This window comes from Pseudoliparis swirei, chromosome 21 (assembly GCF_029220125.1).
Source record: "Pseudoliparis swirei isolate HS2019 ecotype Mariana Trench chromosome 21, NWPU_hadal_v1, whole genome shotgun sequence".
In the NCBI taxonomy this organism is placed as follows: Eukaryota; Metazoa; Chordata; class Actinopteri; order Perciformes; family Liparidae; genus Pseudoliparis; species Pseudoliparis swirei.
In genome coordinates this window covers 8,044,572-8,060,770 of record NC_079408.1, presented here as the reverse complement: position 1 = coordinate 8,060,770, position 16,199 = coordinate 8,044,572, and the positions used below count along the sequence as shown (strand labels likewise).

The 16,199-nt window shown below is 43.0% G+C and overlaps 1 protein-coding gene across 1 annotated transcript in view; it reads right to left on the bottom strand.

Annotated features, from left to right (window-relative positions):
- Positions 1 to 709: 709 nt before the first annotated feature.
- Positions 710 to 16,199, bottom strand: part of pcxb (pyruvate carboxylase b) — a 243,198-nt gene continuing 227,708 nt past the window's right edge. Inside the window, exons 23-27 of the mRNA XM_056442436.1 lie at positions 14,209 to 14,383; positions 13,463 to 13,536; positions 4,107 to 4,247; positions 3,742 to 3,843; positions 710 to 3,362 (exon numbers count right to left, since the gene is read on the bottom strand). Of these exons, the coding sequence (XP_056298411.1) occupies positions 3,213 to 3,362; positions 3,742 to 3,843; positions 4,107 to 4,247; positions 13,463 to 13,536; positions 14,209 to 14,383 (642 nt within the window). The 3' untranslated portion in view covers positions 710 to 3,212. The remainder of the gene's footprint in view (positions 3,363 to 3,741; positions 3,844 to 4,106; positions 4,248 to 13,462; positions 13,537 to 14,208; positions 14,384 to 16,199) is intronic.

Below are 16,199 nucleotides of genomic sequence, written 5' to 3'. Positions count from 1 at the left end.
GTTTTTAAAGGTGCTATATAAATAACGTTATTATTATCTTCTGGTATCATGGATATATATATATATATATATATATACTGTATACATGTAGTTTAGGTGCTTTACAACCACTGTAATGCAGGCCATGCAGCGAACTGGAGATCAAACTGTTAAATATTTCCGCTCCAGTATGTTTTTGAGCCTTTTATAAACAACAATATCACATTTAGGCTAAAAAGTACACATTTAAAGTGTTGTGCTTTTTTGCTCAGAGGGACGTAGCATGAAGCAAGCGTGTTAAATGTTCCTTGACGGGTCAGGTGGGTTACCGGCATCCCCACCTGGGACAGTCCTCTCCTCCTGGACAGTCCTCTCCTCTCGAGACAGTCCTCCCCCTTTTTTTTTAATAGACATACTATACTTAATTAAAATGTTGAAGAGAATGTCCTAAACATCACAATAATGTCTAACTATGATTTAGCGCCATATATCTGGAAGTAGACTAACAGTTGTATTAACATCTATGTAATCAATAACTGAAGTAGGAAGTGCAATTGAACAATATCTACATTTTTATTGTCAGATTTCCAATAATATTTCTCAAAAGAAATGATCTTCTCTTATTTCAAGTAAAATAAGGACTGGATTAAGAAATAAATTGCACAAAAGAAAGTTTTATCAAAGTCACATGTTTTGCCTCCCGTGTAGTATATAAACAACACAATGCAGATTCATTATAGTTAACTTTATTTTTAAGTACAGATAAAACAAGAACAATTATCGCTTTTATAATATTGCTTTCCCTTTGTGTGCTCCAACTTATTGTCTGTCTTTCCTTGGACTTAAACATACATAGATTGTAAATGAACGTCGTCGATTAAAATGACACTAAAATGTGGATTTCACAAATAAGATGATTTAGAAATAAGAAAATGAAAGACAACTTTCCCACTGGTGATGATTTAGATTTCCAGGGAGACATTCTGAATCTGCAGGCAGTCACGCCAGCTGTACTGGGAGTAAAGAGTTTGTTTGGTTTCAGAAAAACACACAAGGGAAGCAATGGAGGGGAAAAAGAATGGTAACATGTTATTTTCCCTCCCTAGACACTAAACAATAGCACATTGTCATAAATGTGGTCGTTATAACCACTGCTGGTTGAGACGGAGAAACACTGCGGTGAGGTCTACATCATTGCATGAGATGACATCATCTTACATGTGAACATGTACACGGCTGAGAGGAGGAAGAGGGGGATGGAGTGGGAAGCATGGTGGACGCTGGTTGGATCGGAGGATGAGGCCGGAAAAGAGAGGAAGAGGGAGCGTGACATTATTGTGCAACAGCTTGTCGGAAAAAAACACACTCATACGTACAATCTCCGAGTTCATCGCTCTCAAAAGGCCGGGAGCGGCACGGGGGGCAGTGGGCTGAGCGGGAAGAGACCCATCGAGGTTCTAGCGGGCCGCAGCGGCGCTGCTCGCTATTGACGTTTAGTTTACTTCAATTCCGTGTGTCGATCGATGTGTTCCGTCAAAGCCGTTTAGGAAAGCTCCGCTTTTCTGTCTCGCTGTCCCAAACGCTTCACGCCGCCACACTTCGATATGCGGTCTTTATTCTCGGTTCTCTGGCCGGGGGAAACATTTAATTCCGGAGAGATCAATTTCAAGTTCAAGACCTTCGAATAATTAAAAGGCCAGAGATTAGTCGAACATTGAGTTGATACACCGGGCCGAGGCTGCAGCGCCGTTACACGTTTTAGGACGCGGGGTTACTATGGCGACGGAGCCACACAACGATGCGGTGTGCTTGGTTATCTTTTTATCCAGGCAGCACTCGGGGAGCGGGAGTGTTAACATGAATATTTTTGCATCAATGCGTGTGGATGCATATTTTATTTCTTTCTTTCAGCTCTGGGAGGTGCAGCATTGTGGGAGCTGGTCGACTATCTTTAAAATACTCTCTCTCTCTCGGAGTCTTCAGAGTATCTTCTAAATCCGGCTAATTTCACATCATTTGACGGAGAATTAACTCATAAATTAAATCAGCTGAGATTTAGTAAATAACACCACGTGCCTTCATCCCATTTACACCCCGAGCAGATTGGTCTAGAAAGGCAGGTGGAGCTGCTCTGAACTTTTCCATTACATTATAATATTAAATCAGAGAGTAACAAAGGGCCTCAAATATCGCCGTACCACTCTATTGTCTTTAGATCTATAAAATGATCACGCAGATAGAGCTTAATTACTTTTAGTGGTCAGCTGAATGCTTATGGCTTTGGGATTTTAAAGACGGTGTGAATGGGGAAACATTTTCAACACCAGCAGATCTTTAACAAAACTAAACCATCTACTATATTACTGATACAGTAATATAAAACCTCTCACTTTGGTGCAACATTGGATGTCTGTATGATTTATTACATATTCTAAAACCGGTTGGAGAAGTATTGTGATTCCTGTCCTTCAGCCCTCGTGTGCTTCGTTGTCTTTCCATCGAACAATATTGTTTATTGGAGTCGACCGCTCCACGGGGACGAATGTCTTGCAAATGCGAGCATTCTGAAAACGAAGAAAAATAATTTCCTGTCTGAAAGTGATTTAGAAATACTTCCTCTTTGTCTGAACCACCGCCGAGTACATTACTTAAATGAATACAAAGTCTCACCGACTCACTTTGAATATATTAATCAACAGCATTGAAATGGAAATTGTGGCATTTAATTGCAAGTTGACGTTACAACCTCGTTAGTGTTACACATGGTTATTTTGCAGTACATCACATTTAAGACTAGCATTTAATTAATGGAATGCATCACAATTCACATGTATAATGTCTTTCTAAAAAAAAAATCTTATTTTCCACAAGTTGACAGGACATTGAGATATAGTGTTTTCGATCTAATCACCACAGTTAAATAATTGGATTAGTGGTACAATTCAATCAGGAATTTCCATCAAATTAATATATTATTTAGGATCATCACATGCTCGACTATTTACACCCTCCCTGTGTCTGGATATGTGGAGCTGTGCTTCATTTAGTTTCCCCAGTGGAACTCCAGTATGTACAAGTCAGGGTTAACATGTCCTGCCAAAGATCTCATTGAGTCCTCTTCCTCCTATCTTTGTAACCTTCCCTCCTCCTCCACTTCACCACTTCCAGAATCCGATGATGTAACTCTACTAATACTACGACTACTCCCCCACGCCTCGCTCTGCTCTCTCGCTCTACTCTTCGATTTCCAGTATCAGGTCATTTCCCTCCAGGGAGGACTCGGTCGTGACATGCACCGCCTTAATGGTGCCGGCCACCGGGGAGTTGACCACCGTCTCCATCTTCATGGCTGAGAGGACACACAGCGGCTGACCTTTCTCCACCTTTCATGATGGCAGAGAGAGTTCACGGAGCATTAAAAACACGAGTCAAATGCGCAGACCACTGAACAGGCACCGGAGTCAAAGGATATAACTAAACACTCTCTGAAAGCTCGGGACATTCGGAGACGTCTGCTTTGTAAATAAACGCCTTTGCATCGGAGTAGAAGTTTTTCTATTTTAGTGCCGATATAAAACTCGAGCGAGTTCCGGTATTGTTACCTTTCAGATGTATAAACGGGTTTTCCTAAACAGAAACATCTTTTATTCCTAGAATGGCAACATGATTTAAATGAGGAATATTGAAGCTGTCGGTCGTGTAAGGTAATCACATCTGATTACAAATAAGAAGGGTTCATATGAAATAAAATAGTATATTCACCTTGGATCCCACTTCCACTTTGACCTCCAGGACTTTTCCGGGCATGGGGGCCCCCACCTGACCCTTGATAGATTTCAGGGCCTTAGGATGGAACTTCATTTCCTGTGGGGAGGTACAAGGACGGATGCATCGACTGTTCAGTCCATGACCATCAGAGTAATCTGCACACGCCCGCCTCCATCCATCCATCCCATCATGGCGTCCTTGGACCCATTGAAACATTCCTCTCTGCTCCGCCTCCTTCTGCTCCTCACAGCCATTTCTTTACGGTTTGATCATCAGTTGTTTTAAGGACGTCTCCCTTCATCGTTAACCTGCATGTATCCTGCTCTCAAACCCCCTCCCCCTCCATCCCTTCTGCGTACCTTCATGGCGACTGTGTCTTTAACCAGCACAGACCTCAGCTGTCCGTTCATCTCAAAGAAGACCTCCCTCTGGCCGGCCTTGTTCAGGTCCCCCAGGGCCAGCGCCTTGATGTGGAGGGTCTTCCCCCTCTCCAGCTCCACCTGAGATGAGAGAGACACGTCGAGGATTAGAACGGGGGCTCACAAGTCCAGCTAAAGCGTCACATTCATTTGCAGCGTGTGAAATGTAAAACAAGTGAAAGTTAGTCAAGCGAAAAATGCACAAAGCTTCCTTCTGCTCCTCGTTTCTTTTTCGCCTCGCACTGGTCGGAACCGTTTCCCAGCATGCACCGGGTGGCGGGTAGAGACACATGGACAGATTCAGCCTCATTGCAATCAAACTGCATCATAAATACATTCAATAATGAGGCATCCTAGGAATTCTGTAATTTAGACTAATGCAGAACTTTTTTTAAATTGCACTTCATTAAATTAGCAACTGTAAGCACTTATCAGCTGCACATCTGGGTTTAACTCGGTTTGCAAATATAATCTATTTGATGGTAATGTTTGGAACGTCGAGGTGGAGCTTCTCAATATGCCTTTTGGGGAAAGCATTGGCGTTAATAAAACTAATGACTGAGATGCTTTCATATGAGATTGATGGCAGAGATGGAGAAGATTAACGGTGCATTGACAATACAACACCGTATATATATTCAATTTGGGTTAAAAACATAAACATAACAGTATTTCTGTCGGCCTACACTCGGCTGTGACTACGATACAAGTTTGGTTTTCAGGCACTTTTATATTATTAAGTGCACCGTCTGATAAATCAGAGTTAGTTTCCCACGCATATGAACACTTCCAAACTGTAATTACAATAACTCTGATATGACATGAACTCGGCACAACACCAGGATCCTGAAGTATTCATTGCATTATTTACAAATGTGCAGCTTTAAATGTTGGTATTGTTGTCTCTGCGCCTCGTCTGTGGGGCCGAGCTCCGTCTCTTTAATACGTCTGTGGCTCTCTGCCGTGTCTAGCCACCACTTTGACCCCCCCCCCCCTCATCCTCTTTGTTTCTCTCATCAGCATCTCGATTGTTGAGACTCGATTAATATTCCAAACTAAGTCAGCAGGAAGATGAAAATATGCCGATCTCAATTTCCTTTCTGCTCGCTCTTCCTCCGGCTTCTTCATCTTTTTCCCTCCCTCTCTTTCTTTGCAGGCCTTTGCTTGTCCCCGGCACTCACTCTCCACCTCTCCGCTTCTCTCTCTCTCCACCCTCCTTCACGCCGAAGCTCTCCAGCTCTGTGGTGTCGGGCTTTCGGCAGCACGAAAACACAACTCCTCACAACTGTTCCCGTGAAAAATACAATAGCCCAAGATTTCTAGAATCTTTTGAAGATGATGTTGTCTCAGAAGTAACCGTGTGTGTGTGTGTGTGTGTGTGTGTGTGTGTGTGTGCTGTACAGAGTTATTATTCTTTCCTCTCTGTCAATTTCGGGAACACCAGCGATGCATTCAGACGTTCACAGATGAATCCGACACACGGCCACTCCTCCCCTACGGTGGGCTTCTCTCGTCTCATCTGCTGTCATTGTTAATCCATTTCTAGGTCATATACCACCCTTTTTTTTAGACAGTACAGTATGAACTATATATTCTCATTGCATATTGTTACATTTAGTGTAAAACAACTTGCGCTCTACTATCTTTTACCGATGCAATACGTGCACCGTGACACATTGAGACGGATTGCCACATGACAATTAAACTCCACAAATAGAGAGCTGGAAGCTTTTTTGTTCTCGGAGATCTTTCTCGAGAGCGATGTGCGTCAAGCTGCCAGCACAAAGGGTTCATCACCGGGTACGATGCACCGAAAGAAGACCTACGTTAGAACTCTGAATGACCTTCGAACACACGACATTAAATAGTTTCAGTCAATAAAATCCTCTCAAAGCCACTCCAGCCGTCCCCATTGGTTCTCATCACCATACGTGTGCTGTGCATTCCTGTGAATGTTCTAGATCTCAGTGATGCAGCCGCTGTGTTCTCGTCTAGATAGCCCTCAAAGTTATTCACGGAGCCCCTGAAGCAGAGCTTTGTCTGTCAAATTGACAGTGACTCAAGTTTCACAGTGTGTTTCACGTCTCGGATCGACGGTGACGGATAACGACATCACTGCGGTGAGCACAGCTCCGTGTGTGTGTGTGTGTGTGTGTATCTGTGCACATTAGCACCGACGGGGTGTGTGAACGACTGGCTCCATGTGTGTGTAAATCTGTGTTTAGATTTCCATCAAACATGATTAATACCACACTGAGTCATCAGCGCATGCAGATAGGTCGATGTCTCTTGTGTGCCTCTTGTTTGTGATGCGTGTGTGTGTGTGAGCCGTCACCCATGTGTAGGCTAAGTGTATATTTACATACATGTAAGTCAAAGTCAAAGTCAGTTTTATTTGTCAATTTTCCATATGTGCAAACATACAGAAGATCGAAATTGCGTTTCTCTTCTGTCCAACATAAAGTGAATTGTGCAACATATAGACATGTATATCTGTGTACTCTAAGTGCTCTTCAGATGCCATTTCAAAGCGGTCCTTTGATTTTAAAAAGGCTCACAAACAATGATGTAGGACCCAAAATATTCACAGGGCATCAAGAAATGATGCTGAATTTAAAAAGTGGGGGGAAAGCAACGTGCGTGTCGTCCCACCACATTCACGGCACAAAGGGAAATCTTCCTGGCTCCATGTTTACTTTTTGGCTGACAAGGCACTCCAACTGGATTTTCAACAGGCTTGAAATAAGTGCTTAACATTACTACATGATTACTGCGAAACACTGAAGATCAACTCCCCACAACATCAACAACTCGGGGCTTTAGGCCTAAGTCGGCACTCCAAAACATTTGGTGCTTAAATGGGTTTTGATGAAGATGCACGTTGTGCGCATCAAGAGCTCATAAACAGATTGTGTTCCAAATATACCCGACACTAATAGTACTAATAGTGGGGTTGCGCAGCAGGAGTCCTCTGTAATGGACACCATCACCACGAGCCTCAACGGCTCGTCTTATGATGGCGGAATAGTTTTAGATTGCAGATAATTTAACATTATAAAACATCTCTTTTTTCTTGTCTATTTAGTGGCTGCTTATCTACCTCTATACACAAGCATTCTGCATTCAGAGGCGTACCAGGGCGCTGTGGCCTGAGGGCGGGGCTTCCCCCAGGGTTCACTGACCTCGAGGCTCATCTCTGCCTGAACAGTGCCAGCTAGAATTCTACAGAGTAATCAGCATGAGCACAAAGATAAATACGCTTAATATGAGCACCTTCTAATTACCTTCGCATTGAAAATGCGGAAGGTTATGTTTTGATCGCCGTGTATTTATTTATTTATTTGTATGCGTGTTACTCGCATAACTCAAAAAGTATTAAACCGAATCGCATTAAATCTGGTGGGATGATTGGTTATTATCCGGGGACCATTTGATTAGATTTTGGGATCGATCGGGTCAAAGGTCAAGGTCAAAGTCATGAAAAGGTCAAAATCTTCTTTTTACCAATTTCTATCCAATTGGAATGCAACTAATGCCAAAATGTTCATAATTCAATGCCCACTCTTGTGATATGCGAAGGTATGCGCTCTACCGAGTGCCCGTTCTAGTTATCATTTGTGATGGTCCTGACACGACATCACCGCACCGTGTCGTCCGTACAGTTGACAACAGCAGTGTCCTCCCCTATAAGTGTTGAGGCCGATTTCTTTCTTCTGGATCGACGATGACTAATCTTTTAAAATCCCGACGCTGTATAAACTTTGTCTCTATCTCCTATCTGACGCCACGGGAAACTCGCCCACGGGGCCTCAGTAGTCAAACACCCAGTGGACACACAGAGTTTGGATCAGAGCTCAACTCACGTACATTTATTTGTAACAAACAGTTTCACAAATAAATGGACCTCCTTTCCCATCCGTCTTTCCCAACTCGCCAGCAGATAACCCACACTTTCCTTTCTATGTTGTGGCAGCACAAGATAAACTCCATGTTCCTGCCGCAGCAGTCAACCGGCCTCTTTCATGCTGGACACTGGCATCAAAGTGGCGTGGGTATCACATGCGCACATCTCACAACACCAACAACCTGTCAGACACGGAGGCAACTCACGGATGTCTATCTATGTTTTAATAACACAGATATCAAAGACAAAGGAAACCCCGAGGACAATGATGCAACACGCAGCCAATGATGTCTTCTTGTTGGGGCAGAAACCGGATGAGTTTCAAGACGGCAACATTTTTGAACCGCGTCTCCACAGTAAGGCACCGAGTCCTTCATCAGACGAACATTTAAGGCCTCACAGCTGAACGGTTGTGAGTCTTTACGCTTTGACCATGTGTGGGAGTGTCCTCATCGCTCTAATTGTACAAAATAAGTAATTACCGTATCAGAACATTCTTCTTTAAGAAAGATAAATACTGCTCTTGAATTACCCAAACTGTAATGACATAATGTATTTGACTCAGCCTACTTTCATGTCTCATAAAACAGAAGAAGATTGGAATAGAAGTGACAGCAGTTAAATCAATGATCCCATCAGTTATACTGTTTCTGTGTATGAAGCTGCTACTGGGACACGTAATACATACACACGAGATTCAGCACTGTTATTATTATTATGTGGAAACACAAATGTATGTCCTTTTAAAGAAACAGTGAAGAAGGTAATCAGTTAGTCTCTTGTCTGTCACAAATAAACTGATGCATGTCCCAAAACCTTCACCATCTAAATTTTTTTTTTTTTGGGACATCCAAAGTCCAACACAGCTTTACAAAAAATTAACAAATGTAAAAAAAACTAATAAAAACAAAAACAAATGTCATACTGTCTGCCAGAAACCTGTGTGTAATATTTGACCTTTCATCCAAGTAAAAGAACAAATGCAATCATGTTTTAATCAATTGTGTAGCATCTCTTCTCCCTCAGCCTGATCTCAAGAAGGTCATTCATGCTTTCATATCATCTCGGTTCTATTTTCACTCAACGGATTCGGGATTAAGCCACGAAACGAAGCTGCTACGCTTTTAACAAATACGAGAAGACAAGACAGCGGCCTCTTCACTGGTTGCCAGGCAGTTTCCCGATTGATTTTCAGATATTACTGATCACCTTTAAAGGCCTTTGTGGCTCCGAGTAATAGCAATGCACTGCTGCTCCAATATGCGCCGAGCACAGCCTCAGCTCCCCAAGGAGGGCTCTGCTCGGCCGGCTGCTCCGAGGTCCCGAAGACTAAAGGAAGTCACTGCCTAAAGAGCCGAGACCACAAGATGCGTAGCATCACTTCTCAAAACGTACCGAAACAAGGCTTCGTGCTATAGTACTGGAACACTGTCTTATCTGCTTTTTCTATTTCATCTCATTGGTTATTCCTTTTTACCTTCGCATTGAAAATGCGGAAGGTTATGTTTTGATCGCCGTGTATTTATTTATTTGTATGCGTGTTACTCGCATAACACAAAAAATATGAAACCGAATCGCATGAAATTTGGTGGGATGATTGGTTATTATCCGGGGACCATTTGATTAGATTTTGGGATCAATCGGGTCAAATGTCAATGTCATGAAAAGGTCAAAATCTTCTTTTTACCATAGCACGGTCAATTTGTATCCAATTGGCATGCAACTAATGCCAAAATGTTCATAATTCAATGCCCAATCTTGTGATATGTGAAGGTATGCTCTCTACCGAGTCCCCATTCTAGTTATCATTGTATTAGTATTTTTTTCTTGAATTCTGGATAGAGTGCTGGATAAATACAGTATAATGTTGTATATATTTTTTATATTAATACATTTTCTGATGGGTTTTTATTCCATCTCTCGCTCGGTCCCGCTAATCGGACCTGATCTGGTGTGAGTACCATCGCCATGACAGCAGGGGGGAGTCTGTTGCTATGGGGAGGAACGATGTGGAGCAGGAATCAGAGAGTCTGAAAGTTCTGAAGATGACAGTTCTGACGGAGTGGATTAGATAAACAGCAGCGGGGGAAGGTGAATACTGAGGATGGGAAAACAAAACAAACCCTTCAGCATTTGGGAAATGGTTGAATGTTGAGTTGAAAGAAAAGAAAACGGATTCACTGAAAGCTAAGACGGGTTAGACACGAGGTGAAACATTTGAAATGAGTTTGTAAAATCTATTTTGCTGCAAGGAAAGCTCCAACTGCCATAATGTATGATGGATAATAAATATATTTATCTTTCCCGAGCCTTCAGCATTCTGTGGGTTATTTTGACAGTTTTGTAGATGAATATTGTTAGCACGAGAAATGTAAAAAAAATGTCGGCGCTTGTTGAGTACCGGTATGCTGTACTGTAGGAATTATAGAAGATTCTAAAAAATAAACACGCTAAAACAAAGTGCTGAAGCTGCCAGGAGTCTTAATTCAGGGCGTATTCTAATGTCCGACTGAAGACACACGTCCGACTGTCCCGGCCCTCGACTGATTAACCAGAGCGCAGGGTGGGGGAGGGGTCTGCCGGTCGTGGGGTCAATACTAGATCAGCACAAACAATGCAGCTCCTGATTCTTTGCCAATAGTACAACAGCAGAGTTCTCCCCATGTCCCTTGTAAAATAAAAATCAATTACCAACAGCCTCGAACCATTTTGCTGCAGTGGAATGAAGCAGTAATTAAACGTGTGTGCCTTTAGTCGCTCTGAATCACGGCCATCTAAATCTGTGCGTTACGCATAATGAGAGAATCAAGAGAATCTGGAGAAAGTATTGGACGGATCAAAAGGAACGAGGGATGTAGAAGGAAATGCTGATTCACAATAGATGAAGTGCATTATTGGTTTACTGGGATTAGAATTGAAACTGGTGGAAAGAGGAGAGAATAACCCAGAGTAGGGTTGTCGCTCAATAGAGTGACATTAATAATAAGTGTGATATTTAAAAAACTAATATGTATACCATGTTGATAATACATATAAATATATATATAATCTATATATATATATAATTTATACAATTTTGGTTACAGATGCTCTCTCCACCTGCCGACACTCGTATTGTGATTTTCAATTCTGTCAAAAAAAGAGACAAAACACACAAGAAAGAAAGTAGAATATGAATTTGACTGTTGGCATTATTGTGAATATTGTTTCGAGTTCTTTTGGTCATTATAATTGTGTCGTAAAAAAATGATATAGCGTCTAGCTTTAGAGAAGATGTTGAAAGGTAACAACAGATGGCTGCAGGGAATTGCGATTCCCTTTCATGCAGTCGTACAAATGTTTTATTTTATTAACGCACAAATAGGCTCTGGGGAATTATTTAATTGAAGCTATGGGGAAAAAAATGATTGAAGAGAGATGAAAGCTGAGGGGACACAAGGCGATGGATCATCTGTCCCTGCAGCGGCAGCACAACACTGTCTCTTTCAATGTCTTTGTGGAAGTGGATTTCAAAACACCTTGAATGTTGTGGTTCTTCTCTTAGAGAGAGAGGCCTTCAAAAGGTGGATTTATTTTGTTGAAAACACTCCTGTGGTCTTCAACATTCCTATAAACCTTCTGAAATCCTGAACGGTTTTGTTCCCTTTGCAAAGTGTCAGGCAGCCGATGTGCCACAGTTTCTATTTGAATTCCGCACGGGAAACTTTCCTTGTTTTTCATTGAAATGCTTCGATTCACAGAGAATGTCCTCTATTTACTGAGGATGGGTACTGCAGGTAGGTGGCTAGGGGGCACAGAGGTCACTTCGTAGAGGTCTGTCCGGCCAATCGACTACGACGCAGTTCACTACAACACATTACTAAATTTCCCAAATCTTTAAAGCAGAGATGGTGCAAAGTAGGCACGCCCCATTTTCTCCACGCTCACGAGATTTTATCTTCAGCAATGTTTCTCACACCAAACTATGGGATGTCGCTACGTATGCGTTTCCTCTGTCAAGTATAATGAGACGTGTAAGTTGTAGCGTCCGAGTTTACAATTCAGGTAAAAGTAAAGCTCAAATTTAATAAAAGTTAGGATGAGCCTTTTAGAAAACTACTTTTGGAGTTTTGAATATCTCACCACGAAACACGTCTTTACGGGATCACAGAGTGTGACCGACGCTGCCGACATCTCCTTGAGTAGAAAAGCAAAATTCCTTTCTGATCCGACGTTGGATTCTGACATCCGTCCCAAAGGTTACCGCGAGTCGTCTCAACCATCTCTTTGGAATTCAATCCGGGCTTCAACGAGCGCCGAAGACTTGTGTTCATCAAAGTGGCGCCAGCCGTCATTCTCCTGAACGCAGCCTCGGAAAAGAAACGGGGTTTCCCAAACCCGCCGTCTGGTGTTCAGAGACACTTTTAATCAGCGCGGCAGACGTCTTTCTGTAAACTGTACGTTCACGTTTGTTACAGGTGACAGGAAATGGTTTTCCACTTTGATGCCAATGTTCCCGAGGAACATTTCCCTCTCCGATGCCATGGCTCTGCCGTTGCAAGTGGCAGCCAATTATCATATCCTCTCAGCAGCAGAGTTACAATCCTGTGCCCCGCTAATTTGATTGCACGCAATGCGATTCCATTCATTTGTTTTATTTCTTCAATCGCATGTTCAGTTGCCTTCCCTGTTGGAAAACAAACAATCGGTACAAGCTTTAGAAATGTGTGCCGGTTATTTGTATTCTGCTGTGAGGCCCTCGGTGCCTTCCACTGGCCGCTCTCAGACATCACACGACCAAATTAATCTGTTATTTCTGTGCCGGTAGGCCAATATGGTGGCCGAAGGGATTAGAAAAGCATTTTGTTGTTCCCTGGATACGCTGGTAATATCTCCGTCTTCCCCACTTCACTGAGACTCTGCCCCAGACGGCATCAAGCCTCATCCAGAGATGGAAACAATATCTCCCTCTGATAATGTCTGTTCTTTATGGAGCCATGTTGGATCACAACCAATAAAGTAGCTCAATGGATTCTTTAATACCTCATAGTATACCGGTTTTGACTGATTGTGATTTTTAGGTATTTTTGCTGTGATTTGTACATTTATTCATGTTCATTGTTCCAAATGCACCCTAAAAGCGAGATATTCTGCAATAGATGTCTGAACTGTTGGACTCAATCAATTTTTTTCTTTCTCAAGCAAAACAAATTAAATGTATTTGTTTAGTATTGCACTTTCAAAGAAAGTACTTAGAAAATAACAATTTTTAAAAAGTGCTGCGAAGGCCAAGAGTTCCTGACTGTCCACAATATCCACAATGCAACAGCTTCTCAAGTGACCCTTCCTGCGGGGTAGACACACACGTTATGGTCCAATGGTCTTAAATGGCCCGAAATATTTAGATGTGTACCTCAAACTCCTCGGCAATCTTGGGTCCATCCAGAAACAGCCTGGTGCTGAGGCAGTCCACTGGACCGAAGTTAGCTGGTGGAAGAGAAGCAGAGATGAATATCAGCGAACATTACTTTATGATTATGACGCTGGGCACTGGATATGGACGTGCATGCAAACCCAACTGGGAGACATCTGTGTAGTTTTGGATTATTAATGATCAGAAAGAGAATTAAATAAGAATGAGGCAGAAGTGGGTTCAGGGGTCTGTTCACTCTTTAGCTGAAGTAGTGAACCAACAGCTGTAAACAATTAAAGCTCCTCATAAAAAGGGCTCCACCACTTTAATGCTAACATGTCCTCACTCCTCAAAGCAGCACTTACGGCTTGTGTAAACCCAGGCAGCTCCTTTAAACAACTTCCAGTCAAGTTTTTTAATGTTAAGAAAATCCTATCAAACTTCCGACATCACAGCCTTCTCCTAACTCATGCTGCATTCACTTCAAACCTGCAAAGAGAAAATGCTCTTACTGCGTATGCTGATTTCTCCCCCTGAATGTTCCCGAGTCAAGATTGGCTGCTAATTTCAAGCCCCAGTAATAATACAAATGAGAAGTTGAGTGTGTGTGTGTGTGCGAGGGAACAAGACCAAATGCCATTCGGTACAACAGATCCAATTTGATCAAACGCACAACAACAAAGAGTTACAATAAACAATTTGTTGAGGCCTCTTCTTAATCCAGGTATCTGACGACAAAGACCCACCGGTGAAATCCTTGAACTCCTGGAACACCTTGGGGTACATGGCGGCTGACATCACATCCTCAGGGGTGATGTCCTCGCCGTGTGCAGCTCGGAGACCCGCCTCCAGGGCGTCGAAGTCCATGGGAGGCAGAGAGGCGCCGGGACGACCCTCGATACGAGTGAGTGACTTCAGCACCTGGGATAGGAGGGGGGGAAAAAAGAAAAAGAAGTGAGGAAGTTGGAGGAAAGTAAACAAGCGTAGAGAAGATAGACGTTATGAGGTTGCGAGAGAAAAAGGAAACAAACGGATGACTAAAAGTTTTGATTTCAAGTCATATCTGTCTTTATGAATGTTTCCCCATGTGGGATGTACAACGTGTGGGTGAAAGCATCACCCTGGCTAGAGACTGGCGGAGGGGGAGTAGACAAGTACATGGGGAGCTGCTGTGGGGGAAGCAGAACGGGAGGGAGGGAAACACTTGAAATGGAGAGAATATCACACTTAATGCAAGTTCTATTTATTTCTACATTTGCATACGAGTGACACCTCTCCTGGATTAACATCTGCAGTGAGATCCACTTTTATGCAGCTCATCTTCCTCTCTCTCTCCGTTTAGGCGTCATCACAGACGACTGCACGTGTGACACGTCCTCCGAGCATTCTTCTCAGAAACAGTAGAGGAGGAAGACGAGTGGAAAGAAAAGGGATGCAGGGGGAAAGGTTGCTGTGGCACCAATCATATGAAATTGTATCTGCCCACACAGTGGTTGCTCTCTGACACAACTTGTAGAGACATCGATTGAGCCGAGGCCACGGTGGTGGCAAGACGTTGGATTTCACCTCAGCGCTGCGGCTCAGTTTTTTTCCCACAGATTTCTTCCGCTTTTGATGGCACAGTCTACAGAAGTATTACAAAAAAGAAAAATTAAGAGCAAAGTCTTTTTGTGCTACCGACTTCTGAGTGTGTGCGCCTTTATTTCTGCTTAATTCAGATCAAAAATAATCATGGCCTCTGCTTTCATGCGAAGTGCTGCATTGGTAACCTACATGTGGCTTTTTTAACTCCTCCCAGCATTGTGCGCACCAGATACATCTTTAGATGTTCATACGTCTACTGTTATAGCATACATACCCGTGCATAATGTTATGTTTGCAAATATGTCCGTGCCCTGCCGTATTCTAGTCTTTGTGTACGCGTAACATCGCGGCACATTTATGAGTGCATGTGTGGGTGCCTTGCAGGAATCTCCAGACAAAGGGCCCGGTGCAATGCTATTAGTCACACAGAGAACAGTTCAAAGATAGCTGACTCACTGTGTGTGTGGGTTTGTGTGTGTGTGTGAGAGACACTTCAAAGATGGCGGGCTTATTTGACTCCCCCGCTCATTAACATTGCATCCTCTGAGGATGTCTTACACTTAAACTGGTTGATTGTTTAAGTGGGAGATCCAGACAAAGAGTGACTGTGTGTGAGTTTGAGTAAGTGTGTGTGTGTGTATCTGCATTAGGATATCAAGGAAAGACAAACGCTGCCTTCAAGGTTATTTGCTTCTTCTCTACATTTCTCTTACAACCACTTAGAAACACACTCCCACTCTTTTTCTTTTTTAGTGTCACATATTTTTATGTATTTTTTTCCTTTTCCTTTTTTACCGAGAGCGATGCCTCTGAGGGATGTGCTGGATTTCTGACAATAATCGGATTTCTTGAATTCACTTTGGCGCTGATGGCCTCCTGATTCTCTCCCTCTCCCCACCGAAGCTCCCACCGTCTCCCTCCTCTGCCTCCTGCCTCTCTTGACCACTCCCTCTCTGTCCAGCAGATGAACCGAGCGTGACGGATCGAAGGCGACGAAACGCCTCAGTTGTCACTTTGTGCCCTGGGAAGTTTGCATTCAAATGTGCATTGAAGGCGGTATGCATATGGGAGCGTGTGATAGAATACATTCTCACTAATTAATGCCACCAAGAGCTCCATCAAAGAAACACGACTTCTTCCATGCTGGGAGCAG